The sequence below is a fragment of the Saccostrea cucullata genome, unplaced genomic scaffold, assembly GCF_032062105.1.
Source record: "Saccostrea cucullata isolate Sc308-1 unplaced genomic scaffold, CSIRO_AGI_Scuc_v1 ctg3240, whole genome shotgun sequence".
NCBI lineage: Eukaryota > Metazoa > Mollusca > Bivalvia > Ostreida > Ostreidae > Saccostrea > Saccostrea cuccullata.
This window is the reverse complement of record NW_026932991.1, coordinates 9,820-25,000: the sequence shown is the minus strand read 5'-3', so window position 1 is coordinate 25,000 and position 15,181 is coordinate 9,820. Positions and strand designations below refer to the sequence as shown.

The window sequence follows — 15,181 nt, the reverse complement described above, 5'->3', positions numbered from 1 at the left end:
CTAGGTTAATAAGAGCCTGTTCTAAAAACACCAATGGTCCCTGAAATATAAAAAATAAAAGCATACCTGTATTCAGAACCATCATTTCACATGAAATTCACTGCCTGAAATATGTCTCATCCTCTCTCATCCAAAAGCTATGACCAAGTTTTAAATTTATGTGATAGACAGACTGACAGATAGATGAGTATTTATTGTCCTCAAGCTTTTGCCTTGGACAATGAGACAGCCTCTCTGGTCACCTTAAGGTAGTATCCTCTCCCCCCGGAGGTCACTGATCCCCGGTCAGTGTCCACCCCATCTACCATGACCACTAAATCTACGTGGGAGTACTTCTTTCTGGTCTCGCAGTCTCCAAACGTTCTCTCTACTCCATTCTCATCCTGACAAAACAAACATTCAGATTAATATTAGTTTAAGTATTATGAAATATTTCTACAATGATTCTGTCATCATGAATACCAAATAACTATTACTTTATAAAATGAAAGCACAATGCAAAGCAGATTAATGTGCAAAATATTTATCATTACAGAAGAAAATAAAGTGCCGCGCCACAGCATGATACGCCCGTCAAAAAATTACAATTTTCTTGAACAGTTTAGGTGCAAGAAAATCACATCAACCTTGATTCTAAGATTTCGATGATTTGTCATTTATCCATCCCCTGTGATGTAGGCATCACAGTGACCTTGAAATAGGTCGCAACACACCTTCTACCTAAGATGCATAAACTGGCCAAGTTTGATGATTGTAGGTCTTATGGTTTTCTAGTTATGGGCCGGAAAGGATTTTTCCATATTTGGCTATAACTTCTTAATTAAAGGTCAGAGCGACCTACTTTTTGTGCGCGACACACCTTCTACCCAAGATGCATCAGATGACAAAGTTTGGTAATCCTAGGCCTAGTAGTATTAAAGTTATGAGCCGGAAACGAAAAAGCTAACAGACAGACGGACAGACGGACGGACACGAAGCCTATAACATAATACGTCCCGTCTTAAGACGGACGTATAAAAATCTACACAAGTCAATCACTGCCGAACATAAAAGTTTAAGTAATGCTTTGCATAGCTAGTAGTGTTAAAGAATGCTGGTCTACTTTTTAACATAAAACTTGTACCATTTTCAGCTAACAACAATGTAAGAAAGTATTTGAAGCTTTGAATTTTTTTCTTTTAGGAATATCTATATACAATATATTACCTATATAATAAGCAATTCCTACCTCATCATTGCTGATAATGCAGCTCTCGTGAACAAGGTTGCCTATTTCTTTAAGAGCTTCATTTCTTTCCTGTTCATGCTTAATTAACTCAGCATCGTTTACTTTCATCTGCTCATCAATCAGGTTTTTGAGTTCTTTGATTTGTACTACAGTCAGATCCTGTGATAAAAATAATCCTTTTAAAGAATAGAGTTTTCAACAACATTAAATTTTGAAAAATAAATCATAAATGAATGAGATAAGTCTACAATATGAAAGCCATGAAGCTAAACTTTTGCTTGAAAAAATTAAAATATAGGCTTTAAAAAATTTCAGGAATTTCTCATTCTTTTTATCTGTATTATTTCTAAACAAACATTTTTTTATCTGAAATTAAAAGTTACTATAATTATTCCATGCTTTCATTCTATTTTTCTTTCAACTTTCCTGAATAACTATTGCTAAAAAAAATTGTTTTCCGGTTTTGGTAAATCTCACATTGACCCCCCCCCCCCCTCAACCCCCTTTTTTTAATTGTTCAACATCTGTATATTTTGCAATCAAGCCATTTTACATGTAATTTAAAAATTACTATAATTATCCTATTCTTTCATTTTTCTTCTGAATATAAATAATAACTAAGGATACAAACCTGAATTTGCTCTTTGGTGAACTCTTCTAAGTTTCCTTTGATATTATCAGGTACTGTTTTGTCTTCACCCTGTGCCTCTTTTGCCTTTAAAAATATATCAATACATGTTTATAAGTAATGTTATATTGCAATGTTTGATGATCACAATGAATTCATAAAGTGTATATTTCAGTGTTACCAATTCCACCCATGAGATTAACTGAATGAGTCAAACAAAAAGAGTGCTGTCAAAGTTAATACATTAAAATATTGGTTTCTGGTTCTTTTGGCAATGAAATTTTCCATTAACTATTTTGTAAAAGCAGGTTTAGATAAAATAACATATATTGCTTTCTACTATCTTATAATACTGATTTGAATAATCATTTTCCCAATTGTGAAAAGGTTGTTGTTGCTCCTTTTAGACCATTGTCCTTAATTGAAAATGACATAATGCAAGAATTTGTAAAAGAACACAAAGCTCAAAATTGAATTAAATTACACATAGTTAATAAAATTCTTTTTTGCAGGCAGATTAATTTGTGGCCTGGGGGAATTTAATTAACATAGAAGAAGCATTAAGAATAAAACATGCACATACTCTCATTGAAAATATGTTACAACTTTTTTTCCAGCTAAGACAAAAACAAGTCATTCAGTAAACAAAGTAACTGCATGGGTTTATAATTGTCTTTTTTGTGATTGGGTTTTTACCCCCCCCCCCCCCAAAACCTTTTGCGTAGTGTTACCATCATTCTAATTATTTGTGACATTTTAAATTGAAAATTATAAAAATTATGACAAATTACTTTTTCTACAAAGTACATGCCGAAAAAAAAAAACAAACAAAAGGAATTTGAGAAAATTAATGAATACACATAGTTTCTCTGCAATATACATTAATAAATTACCATCATTAGAGACAGGGATTTTCCACACCATTTTGGGAATGGGGCCCAGGCCCTTACAATTGGGAATTTAACGACATTTTATCACTTTTTGGGAATTTTTATTGCATGATATTTTTCAAGAAATAAAAACTTATAATGAATGAAATTGATTTTTTCTGGATTATTCAGAAGTATAATTCAGAGGATCAATATTATGAAGTTATAGTCAAATTTCTTCAAATTTTGTTTATTTCATTTAGATTTCAAACCTGACCATGTTTGTTTTACATCAAGTTTGATCAAGTTACCTTTGTGGAGTTTTCATGCATTCAAAAATTGAACACCTGCTGTTCATTTTTGGGAAAAAGAGTGATTTTGCAGTTGGGAATGGGGCCCATATTCGGCCCTACACGGGGTAGTGGAAAATCCCTGAGAGATTAGAAGAATGTGTAACATGGCTCTGGAATGTTTTAAGATTTTACATGACCTTTCTCCTAGATGTCTGTCAGACTTGGTGAGTTTTAAGATAATACAATTTTAGATATTCAAACATTTTAGAAATACCCAAAGTGAAAACTACGTCATATGGCAAAATGTCTTTTAGATATGCAGCACCAGTTTTATGGAACTCCTTACCTGAACATTTTAAATGTCAAACCAATTTTTTTTACAATTTAAATCTATTATTGCCTCTTGGAGCGGTAAGGACTGTGAGTGTACAGCCTGCTCCACTAGGTAAGTTGTGTCCTTTTGTTTGTGTGTCTGTGCATGTGTGTCAATCTTTTCTTTGGCTGACAATGTCCTTTAAATTAGACTGTGTGCTGTATTGTTGCAAGTAATTCTATGTTTATATAGTGCTGCATGTTTTCATTGTTTTACTGTTATGTATACGTTAAAAATGTCAGTCAAAAGCTCATTAGAGCTTGTGTTACTTTTTAACTACCATACCAGGGGTAGACATTAACTTTTATTTCCACTTGTCCTTCAGGCAAGTGAACTACAATTTTGACTTGTCCAAATGCAAAATTTAGTTGCCCAAAGTTTTTGAAAAAAAAAAGTTATTGTACCTGCATGAATTTGTTATAAATATAAAAGTTGACAAATTAATCTCAATTTCGATGTTAACAGCCGGAAAAATGTTGATATGTTGGTGATGCTACATTTGTAAATGTGCAATGTATGTAAAACACTTTCCTGTCATTTAACTATCTTGAAAACACACAGAGTACTGCAGGAATATTATTTTCTAGGCCTAATGATTTTTGCTTGAAATTTTAAGCCAGAAGGAAGAGAGTTGTTATGATTTGAATCAAGATACACCGTGCATCGTAAATAATTGGTGTTCTTCATATAATTCCTTAATTGGGTAGAGAAAGTATTCTGTAATCTCTATTTCATAATAAGACTGTAACGTAAGTTGTCAGACAGATAATCGTATTTTTTAAACAACGAATGAAAACAGAATAACAAACCCGATTTCTTATCCAGAAACGCTTCCGAGGGATTAATATTCCGAATGCAATAACAATTTCCCGTTTTTGGCAGAAATTCAAGTGTTTAATTCATCCTGGGTTGTGTTGTTTATAAACTTATGTGAGATTAAAAAAATGTTTCTATCAGAAATATCCACTTGCCCGATCGGACAAGTAATTGATAGTTTCACTTGCCCGAACTGAGAATTTACTTGTCCCGGGCAATCGGACAACCGTTAATGTCAATCCCTGCATACTGACTTTAAATAAAGCTTATCTTATCTTAATAAATGTAAAGCATTTGAAATCATCTAATTCATCAATATTTTTAATGCCATACCCACCTTCATTTTCTCGCCTATAACTTTGCTACAGAGATTCTTCTGTTTATTCAGCAAGTCGGCTCTAAACCTTTCTGAAATCAAATAAAATTCCATGGTTCAAAAACTTTTAATTAGGATATACAATTTACAATGTTTGAATCTGGACTTTATAAGGGTTGGTAATATTTTCCAAAGAGTTTCTTATGTGGAAGAAATCATTGTGTATCCATTTATTCATCAATCAAGTAATAATTTTTAGGGAACATTTATTTTTCAGAAACACTTTTTGAAGTTTTTCATGTGTAGTTTTTTAGATCATATTTAATATTCTTGAAAAAACAGAATTATATTCTCTTACATGTCAATATGTACAGACTTAAATTTTAAAATTTTTGATCATTCTTTCTTACTTAGCGAGCTCTAATGACAATGCCTGGGGGAAGAGAAAATTTGGACTACTGCACATTCATTCTATAGAATTTTTTTCAGCAGTTACTTTGGACCCACAATGCATCACTTTGTAAGGCTATGTACTCACGAGAATAACAAACAAAAGCAGGGTTCGACATTAACGTTAGTCCGTTAGTCTCAGACTAATACATTTTCATTCGGACTAATAAAAATTGTAGCTAATTAGTCCGAAGGGACTAATAAAATTTTCTTGGGAGAAAACAGAATTTACCGATGTTCAAGTTTTCGACAACTTTCAGTGGAAAACCCCATATTTATTTTTAGTTTTCTAGCTTCTAGGCGGGAAGTTAGGTAATTCTGATTCTATTCGGTGCTTAATCTTAGGACTCATCGATATGAAATTGAACATTTAAGTGATCATGATTTAGTATGACACATAAAAAAGATGTCGGATGTTTAGATGATGTAATCATGTATAGAGAAAAACGAATGAGATCGGGAATACGATCGTAGTTCCTGATTGTGCGATTTCAACGAAATCTTGGTATAAACATTTCATGTAAATGCTTTGTTTATTTCAAAAAAGGACATTGCAACATTAATTCTATTTATTTATTGTTATTTTTGACGGACTAATAAAATTACCCGCGGACTAGTAAAAGTAAAGAAGCACTAGTTCGGCCGGACCAAAGCCTAAAAATGTTAGTGTCGAACCCTGAAAAGTTAAACAAATAATAATTTATTTAATTTTCTTTGTATTCTAGCCTCTCATTGGTTGATTTACAAAAAGGAACACAAATTATTCTGTACAATCTGGCTTGGTATGGGCCGGGACACCCCCCCCCCCCTCCCTTGACAACCAGTTGAATCATCTGTATCCATGCTTCGTGGATTATAAAGCGTAAACTGACCCAAACCAGGTTTTATCGAATAATTTGGCCAAGAATTAGAGTCATTCCTTAAATAAATTTGCCTTGATTTATTGAACATATTGCAGACAAATAGTCAAGAGAATGGTTCTTCACTAAAATCAGCAATTTTCAGGTTTTGGTTTGGTAATGCAATTATACATTACAACGTCACATACATGTGACAGAACTGAACAATCACAACTGGAGATTTGAAATTTTTCAGCTGGAGTTTGGGTCTCAAAACTGGACTGGAGATTTTTTATCAACATTTTTTCAAATTGTGAAAGACCATCCAACTCCCTAGAAAATGTCATCTCCCTCTTAATTACTTAAAATAATTTCTATTTCATAAAGGTTAGCTTTAAAATAATTTGTTTTATTTTTGATTTGGTATTGATACATCAACCAGTAAGTGAAGTAAAACATGCATATAGATCTTATGTAACATATTTTATGTCAGTAATTTGTTTTTAAATAGAATATGAAGAGATAAAATTAACTTCTCTAAAGATACAACAAAGTAGAGTGAAGTATAGTTTTAGCAGTAAGTGAAGTAAAACATATATAGGTCTTATGTAACATATTTTATGTCAGTAATTTTTTTTTAAATAGAATATAAAGAGATAAAATTAATTTCTCTAAAAATACAACAAAGTGGAAGTAGAGTCAGGTATATTTATTAGCAACACCCTGTAGTTTGATCTATTTTTAACTAAAGTGTAACCCATATTATAACTGTATCTTTTAATGACCACCGCAGCATTGGAAGATGGCAATTGGGTATTTTAGCAACTAATTACAATGTTCTGCATTCAGCAATTCAGCAATAAAACATTGATGGTCATTTATCAAGTTGATATATCACCAATTTTTACAACCGAATTATACGACCTCATGTTGATTACTACGAAGCCTACTGCTGTGAAAATTTATTGCACTGCCATTGTTATCTCAATGTATTGTCATTCTAAGCATTTTTAAGAAACATGATAAAAAGTAATGCAAAATATATTTAATTTGAAGAATTATTTTAAGCACAGAAGATTTAAAAATTAATCGGGAGGGATGGAAGGGGGGTTAAAAATTGGGAGATTTTGCCTCCCGCTGGAAGAATCACATGTATGACGTCATGTGACGTCAGAGTTTTGACGCACCAAATGCCACGTTTGGTCTGACGAGCCTGATCTTCATAAAACCAAATAAGCATCAGCACTAACTCAACAGTCGCACAGTCAACATATTAGTAATTCCATTACTTAATCCATGTGACATTACTCGTGTTACTTCTAACTAGACATGGCCGAACCCGTGAGCTTCAGTTCTGCAGACATTATTGTCACATACTTGCAACTTTTTAGCATAATTGTGGAAAACTCTATTCGAATAGCTTAATAAAGCAATGTGGCTATTTCAATCTATACAGACAATCATTGTACCTGGCTCCAAAACAGCTTTCCAGTAGTATAAGTCTATTTCTTGTAAGTTGCATCATCCATCAACTTACTTGCATCATCATTATATTTAGTTAAAAACCTAATTCACATGCTGTTCCTTGCTATATTTACGCAAAACTGCTAATAAATTGTCAGTTTTAACAAACACTGAGTGAGAAACATTATTTTCTTGACAGGTTAACCTGTCAACATATCCCTTACTTTTTCTCCACTGGGTGTCATTTTCAACTACTTTATCCACCAAGGTAACGTCTTTAAAACGCTTGGCTTGGTTTTCTTTGATTTTGTCAGGATTTCCTCCTTTATCTGCCCTAAAAAGTTCAATATCTAAAACCATTATTGCGATTTATATATTCCAAATGGTACAACAATTTCGCCGGTGTCTACTTCTCAACGTGGAGAGGAAGTCTGAAATAAGCTTGCGCAGAGAACGAAATCATAACATTACAGTACTTCCGTGTTCGCAATGTTGAATTATCGCATTTCTCACGCAATGCAGTGTAATTGCCTCGATATAATTCTTTTCATTTGTATTCTGTTTAACAGACAGCAGGCAAGTTTATCCTAAACTTAATTGTTTAAATAAGTGACAATAGGCCTACATGTAATTAAAAATAATTATGTCAGAGTCAGAGTGCTACGGCGCGGATCAAAGAAATATTGTCTAGGGATCTAACAGGCACTGTTACAAACTGTTACAAAGCGAAATGTAATGACAACGCAAAATGTAACAAACTGGAATTATTGTATTTTGTGTTATGACGTTTTGCGTGGATATCAATGCAGAATGTAATTACGCAAAATAATTATAAAAACAGAATTTTAGGGTAATTACATTCTGCGTCGAGATCAACGCAAAATGTAAAAAAAAAAAACATTTTGGAGTACTAAATTTTTCGTTGTGACATTTTGCGTTGAGATTCAGCAAATGCAACAAGAATAATTTTTAATTAGATAAAATAAACGAAGAAAAGAAAAGCAAAAATTAACATATGCTTATTCTTACATTAGATCTGATATTATCATTTATTAATTTCATATAGCCTTTTAAAATCAATTGATACCTAGTATATATAAATCAGCCGTTGCAAATTAGAAACGTGCATGAGCACGTGTTTGGGGGGGGGGGGGGGTATTTCATTGATCAGTTTTCTTCTATTTTTTGATAGGCACATTCATGAAATATAGAAATTAAAAAGAATTACATGAGTATATTTTTATTTGCTGTCAGGTGTAAATATATTGTGTTTTTTTTAAATGTTGGACATTGAATTACGATTTCATACTGGTTTACAAAGCATGTGCATTGCAGACTAGCAAAATTAAAACTCTCTCTTTCTCTCTTCAATAATAAAATGAATTGTTTCTTCGTACGAATAAGAATCAGAGTAATAAAAATTAAGAAATAATAAAAATACGAGAAAAAATATCAATATACGACCAACTTAAGTATTCAATAAACTGTTAGAAATAGAATTTTTAAAAATCAATTAGATTTAATAATGTCCTTAAAAACGGTAAAGTTTGTATCTTAGTCACAGGTCTGTCTGTCTGTTTAGTTTTGTTTGTTTGTTTGTTTGTATGTTGTATAACGTCCTTCTCGAGAAATTTTCACTCATATGGAGACGCCACCACTTGCCACGGTGGAGAGCTGCAAATTTTGTCCTATGTTCGACACTCAAGGCCATTTGAGCATAGAGGGATCTTTTTTCGTGCCAGCACCTACTGCGACACGGGACCTTGCATTGTCCACAACAATTATGTGCCAAAAATGTAACATGCGACCAAAAAGTGCTTATTACATGTACATTTTGCGTTAGTTTCCGTCAATCCCCGATGTTATCATCCAAAAATCGTTTTAAATATCACATTTTGTGTATTCTGTATGTAAATGGTTATTTTCGCCCCGTGTTATTTTCGCCCTATGCACTTGCGAACAATTTTAATTTTGCTCCGTTTTAAATTCGCCCATGCAGTCGTAGACTGATCATAGTTCCGTTTAAGAAATTACATGTAAGCTGTGAAAGCTTTGAATTCGCTTCATTTTAAATTCGCCCAACAAAAAGTTAGCAAAAAGTACAAAAATGAATTAAACGGGGCGAAAATTTTCATGTATACAGTAAAAAAAAGGAAAGTGTCTGTGAGAGTGTCTGTGAGAGTGTGTGTTATTTTTTCTAAATTTTAATTGTAATATTAAAATCAGATACATGTAAATCAACAATATGTGCATGTAGCGTCGAGTATCTGTTGTCCCTTATATGACTTAATTTGTACACCTAAACCACATGCACGTTTGGCAACTTTGTATAACACAGGGAATTTTACCATTTCACTCCTTCAGTCCTCGGTTGCCTGGGTTGTCAGTTGTGTACGATTTCTCCACCAAAGAAAAATCCTCAGGCACCACCTTGGAAGTGTGAAGTAGAAATATCGGCGAATTACCTGGAAATCATAAACAAGGAAAAATTGGTGGAAGTTGGGCCAAAGGAAAACAGATCATTATATTTTTTAGCCCGACCGACTCAGTAGAGTGTGAGTGTATGCCAAAAAAAAAAATAACATCATTCCTTCGGCGTTCCGATTAATTTAATTATTTTCCAAGTAATTCTAATTTTCGACACCAGAATAATGTTTGTTTTTATCCCTTCATGTAAAAGAGTTAGAGGGAATAAAGAAACGCGCCTGTGGGGACGTGTTTTGCTTGCAAGTATGGTTGTTAGCAGGGATAAATAGCTAAAACAATATGTGTTCTACATTTTACGAATTCGAAAACAAAGAATGAGAAAATTTAAAAATTGACAGACTTCTTTTTTTTTTAACAGTAAGCTATTGTGCATTTCTAAGAAACATGCCTCAAACCCGAAGGCGATAATGAGGGCTTTTATCCTATCTTGTCTTTTGTGCATGCAGGCGCGGATCCCTTTTGGGGGGAGGGGGATCCCCCCCCCCCCCCAAAAAAAAATCCAGCCCAGAAATTTCTTGACAAGTAAAAAAAAAAGAAGCGATAACTCTTTTTTTCAAATGTGTAAAACCTATTTCGGAGAGGGGGAGTGCTCATTTCGAGATCTTCAGAAACCTGCGACTTTATAAAATTTAAAACAGGTTACCGTATTCGGGGGGGGGGGGGTTCCAAGGTCACTTTTAGCTGGTTTAGTATATACATTTAATATTTCATCAAATTCCAGGGTATGTCCACACATCGCACCCACCCAACTCTAGATCTGCGCATGTGCATGTAATATTCAACGGTAGGGTATTGTCGATTTTATCGCACAGGTCCACAAACCTTTTGATTCCCCCTCATATATACTTGTTTCTGTATCACATACAAAATGTATCATAATATAAAAATAAGAAAAGACTTTTACAAAAGTCTGATAAAAAAAGAGGGTGGGTTGTCAGCTCCAAATAGGAAAAAGCCTACTCCCAAACAGGGTATGAGACATTGGCGTCGGAAGCAAATAGAAAGTGGGGGGGGGGCAAGTGTAAGATAAGATAATTTTTTTTAGACCTACAGAAAACCTGACAAGCAAAAAAAAAGGGGGGGGGTGTCCATTGTCCAAACATAAAAATCCTATTTCGGGGTGGGGTGGGGTGGGGGTGGGGGGGGGGGGGGGTAGGCGAAGTTCTTTCAGTACCAAATTTTCTTCCAAACACTACTACTTTCCAACTACTTTTCCCTTATTTTGCCTTTACTGCAAATTGTCTATGGAAAGTGGGGGGGGGGGGGGCTAAACCTACGCCGCAATGTTCAATGCCTATACTATGTCTATCTTTGCAAAAAAGTGGAGGGCTAAGCCCCCCTAGCCCCCCTCCCCCCGGTTCCGACGCCTATGTGAGATGATGTTTTTTTTTCTTTGGTTACATGTGTACATGCTGTGAATTCCACTACGTCTTGGCAAAACGTACCTTAAAAACATTTTTTTTGTTAGGATAGTCATACTCACGTCAGAAACGACCAAGACTGGACACCTTCTGCGCCTGACAAAGCCGAAGTAGTACAGGCATTTTGGGGGAAATCCTTCCTGAATTTCCTCACTAAAAACATTGCAAAATAAATTATTTATTTAAAATACTTAGTAGAAATCACTGTATATATGCGGCCATGTCAATCATGTATGTCGAGGAAAATAATCTACACATGTGTACACATGTATGAGAAATGCAAAGCTGGTGATATAAAAGCTACAATTTATGAATTCTTATTTAACTGTATATGAGTTTGATGAGTTAAAAAAAGATATATTAATCAAGTACATTTTTCAGAATATTGATGTCGCTTCTAAAGGGCTTAATCTTTATATACGACTTGATAAGAATAAAAAATTAAGAGAGATTGAGACATGGTTCATCATTTCATACGAGATTACTATTTCGGTGTACATAAAGCAAACAAGTAAATGAAATATATATAAAAGGAAATCCGAATGTGTTGAAATAATATTTCTAATCATTTTCCGCCATTGCAATGGATGTATTTCGACACTGAACACCAGTACTTAACACAGTTACAAGAAAGAAACACCCCTTTCCCCCCCCCCCCCCCTTTTTTTCAGCTTTTTGTCTTGAATTGAATTTTATAAATATGCATATTTTTTCCCGATGTTTCGGATAGAGTGAAATTTGTGAAAAACAGAGAGCTTCTTAATTAGAAGCTTGCAATTTGACTTGTGAGAATTATCCATGCGAACGCAGTTTTGAAATCCAGATATTTGACTAAGTTCGACCCAATCCAAAGCCAAGTAGATGCTTCTTGATTATCTTGAAGTGATTCTCGTTTATAAAATGTGACACTCACCAAAAATAGATTTTATACAGGGGTAAAACCAACGTAATAAGGCAAGACAGGAACTCCAAAAACGCTGTAAACACGAGCTTGTTGTGTCGATACCAGCTAGTTCGTCTAAAATAAATGAACACAACTGTCAAACATACAAACAAACAGACAAATAATGAAATGAATGAAAAATAAATAAAATTATATGGTTTACTAGAGAAAAGTGCATCTTAGAACTTACTTCTTTAGGAAGAATCTCCAGATCAACTTCATCACTCGAGTGACTACATATTTGTACACACGCTGAAAGAAAAGAAAAAATATTACCGCAATGCTGATATAAAAAAGAGTTGGTTATTAGAGGAGTTGGACATTAGACTGCTATTTCATTAAAAGCTTACATATTTAAAGTAGGGTCCCAGGAATTCACACCTAGGCTCCACAGAGAAATCCATGTATCCCAGAAGAGGTGCCAGGACGTACTGGATCCAGGTTAGTGGTGGTTCAACGCTAAAAATTGATAAATTAAAGAAATATATAAATATTAGCAGTATGATTGATCAGACCTAAAGGGAAGAAAAGTAACATTCACAAATATGAAAAGATCTTGCGCGTGTTCTCGTCTTCAGTATATTCAAATGGCTATACTTACCATAAATGTTGAATACAGAGAGGAATTAGAATTGTCAATGTGATGGATACTTCATATATCCATGAGAGATTATTTAACACCATTGAATACAATTCACGAAACATTTCTAACATTGTTTTCACCATTTTCACCAAGGACATTGTGACGTCACAATGAGATGTTTTTATTGTGATGTCATTCTTCATTGTTTCATTATGACGTCATGAAACTGAAGCCGATGTGCTTTGACGTTTATCAAATAATAAAAAATGAAAATAAAGTAACATGTATTTGTGTTCATGTGGTAAATTCGAAGATGTATTTCTATCTTTCTGGTTTGTAAAAATTATCGTAAATATATGCAGAAACTATCTGATTAAGGTCAAGATCTAGTAAATAACTTTAGACTAATTTTTTGGTGCTAGATCCATTATGACGTCATGATCAATTTCAACTTTCTTTTTCCCGTACTTTACTTTATGCCCCGAAACACCTTATTTGACCAAGCTAAAGTTGTAAAGCATCAATAAAGGAATTTATTTCTAAAGTTTTATAAATCTGTAGGCACCTTTCATTTACTAGATTTTGACCTTAAAACCGACTACTTTTTGATGACAGGCAAGTAATAAAGTTGCAAGTGGGGTGGGTGGGTGCGGGTGGGGGCGGTGGTGCCAATTTTACTTTTAAAGGCAAAAGGGGGTGGGGGCTAATTTGTCCACCCTCGAAAATTCCAATTCGAGTGTTAGTTGGGAGGAAGGTTGGGGGGGGGGGTCCAACCTCCTTTCATGACTCAAATTTTGTTCATACATTTATGATTTACCTTAATTTTACTATACAATCTAATTAAAATTATATCCTCTACACTCCTGTATAGCGACATAACAGAATATAGGAGCATAGAGGGTCTTATTTTAATCAAAATGTTTAACTATACTACAAGAAAATTTAGGGAAATATAGGTTTTCAACGAACATTTTCAAGACTGAAAAAAGCCTCCCCCTTTTAACATGTGTTTAATACTACCAGAATTGGTTACTATTGATCTATAATTAGCTGTTGTTATAGAGTATACAATTATAAAAATCAACATTTTCTCTCTTTAAAATATTTCAACATAAGCATTTTCTATAAAATCAAACATATTTCATCTCCTCAGCGCACATCTGAGTTGGTCATGTGATATTGCACGTGACCTTCCAGGATGGCAAGAAGATGGAGGGAAATCAAAGACTGGTGTAAACAGTGATGTATTTATTACAGAACCCTAGGCCTCACTCACGCTTGAGATAGCTATACAACTTTATTAAGCCACTTGTAATGACAATTTGTTCATGAATATTTTCTGAAAGAAATAGAGAAAATGTCGTATGTCACTGTATGTGACCACAGGAGTCAGCAGTTTTATCAACATAACCTATGAGCTTCGCGGGCGTCGCCACGCTCGCGAAGCTCATAGGTTATGTTTACATTGGTTTATTGATAAAACTGCCGACTCCTGTGATGTGACTCTGCAGATTTATTCCCTTTTGAGAAGTTGATGTCTTCCCTTTGAAAAAGGGGGTGGAGCAGGGACCTATATACTATTAGTATATAGGTCCCTGGGTGGGGTAAATGAGTTATCAACTGTTTAATAGAGAATACGGATTATCGAAAGAAAAGATAGTTTAAACGTTCGATCATGTTGCTTTTGAACACATTTGTAGCAAAAGGTAGTTCACTAGTTGTATATTTTTAATGTTTGGGTATATACTCCACGTTTTGTGAGATGAGGACTCATGTGTGGACAAGAAGGATTGTGTATAACCATTTATATAATGTATTTTCTCGATCAGCTGCTTTTCTGCTTTTAACTATAAACAATTAGCCTCAAACTTTACATCATCGTCTCTTGGTCGGTTGGTTAACGCCCCTGAGCGCCCTCTTGAGAATTTTTCAATCATATGGAGACGCTAATACTTGCTGTTGGAGGGCTGCAAATTTTAACCGATGCTTGGCACTCAGGGCTGTTGAGCAGTGAGGGGTCTTTATTGTGCCAACACCTACTGGGACACAGGATCTCAGTTTATGCAGACTTATCCAAAGGACTGCAGGTTTCCCTATCCCGCAGTGTAAGGATCAACTTACTAGACTTAGATCATACATGTACACCCTAACCACCAAGCCCTGATTTTACTATTTTAAGTAACTTTAGAACATAAATTACAGATTCCTTTGATATATGTAACAGAAGGGGAGAAGAAAATTGGAACACCCACCAGGCTGGGATTCAAATGTTGGGGCCCCGGAACATGCTGAATCCCCTGCCAGGTGCTCCAGCAACCAAGCTATAGCCACCAGTATGCAAACCTGCTTGTCCACCAAAGATGTTTTGGGTAGGAAAAAAGCCATTGTTGCATTTACTTCTTTTCTACTCTAGAAACTGTGTGTTGTTTATTGTATGTTTGAATCATTATGAAATTAAATTTTTTTTGGAA

At 34.4% G+C, this 15,181-nt stretch overlaps 1 protein-coding gene and 1 long non-coding RNA gene across 3 annotated transcripts in view; both read right to left on the bottom strand.

Annotated features, from left to right (window-relative positions):
• The window catches only part of LOC134236811 (serine--tRNA ligase, cytoplasmic-like), a 13,198-nt gene extending 5,479 nt beyond the window's left edge, over positions 1 to 7,719 (bottom strand). The window contains exons 1-6 of one of the 2 annotated variants that reach the window (XM_062718949.1): positions 7,501 to 7,719; positions 4,545 to 4,615; positions 1,860 to 1,943; positions 1,229 to 1,387; positions 243 to 383; positions 1 to 40 (exon numbers count right to left, since the gene is read on the bottom strand). The exon at positions 1 to 40 is cut by the window's left edge and continues 116 nt beyond it. In XM_062718949.1, the coding sequence (XP_062574933.1) occupies positions 1 to 40; positions 243 to 383; positions 1,229 to 1,387; positions 1,860 to 1,943; positions 4,545 to 4,615; positions 7,501 to 7,636 (631 nt within the window). In that variant the 5' untranslated portion in view covers positions 7,637 to 7,719. Of the gene's footprint in view, positions 41 to 242; positions 384 to 1,228; positions 1,388 to 1,859; positions 1,944 to 4,544; positions 4,616 to 7,489 lie in introns of both variants that reach the window. The other variant, XM_062718950.1, reaches the window with a different exon arrangement.
• Positions 7,720 to 12,097: 4,378 nt separating this feature from the next.
• On the bottom strand, positions 12,098 to 12,580 carry LOC134236812 (uncharacterized). Its single transcript, XR_009985726.1, has 3 exons — positions 12,478 to 12,580; positions 12,318 to 12,379; positions 12,098 to 12,202 (listed from the first exon to the last, which is right to left on the bottom strand). It is a non-coding gene; the product is annotated as an uncharacterized LOC134236812 (long non-coding RNA).
• Positions 12,581 to 15,181: the final 2,601 nt, after the last annotated feature.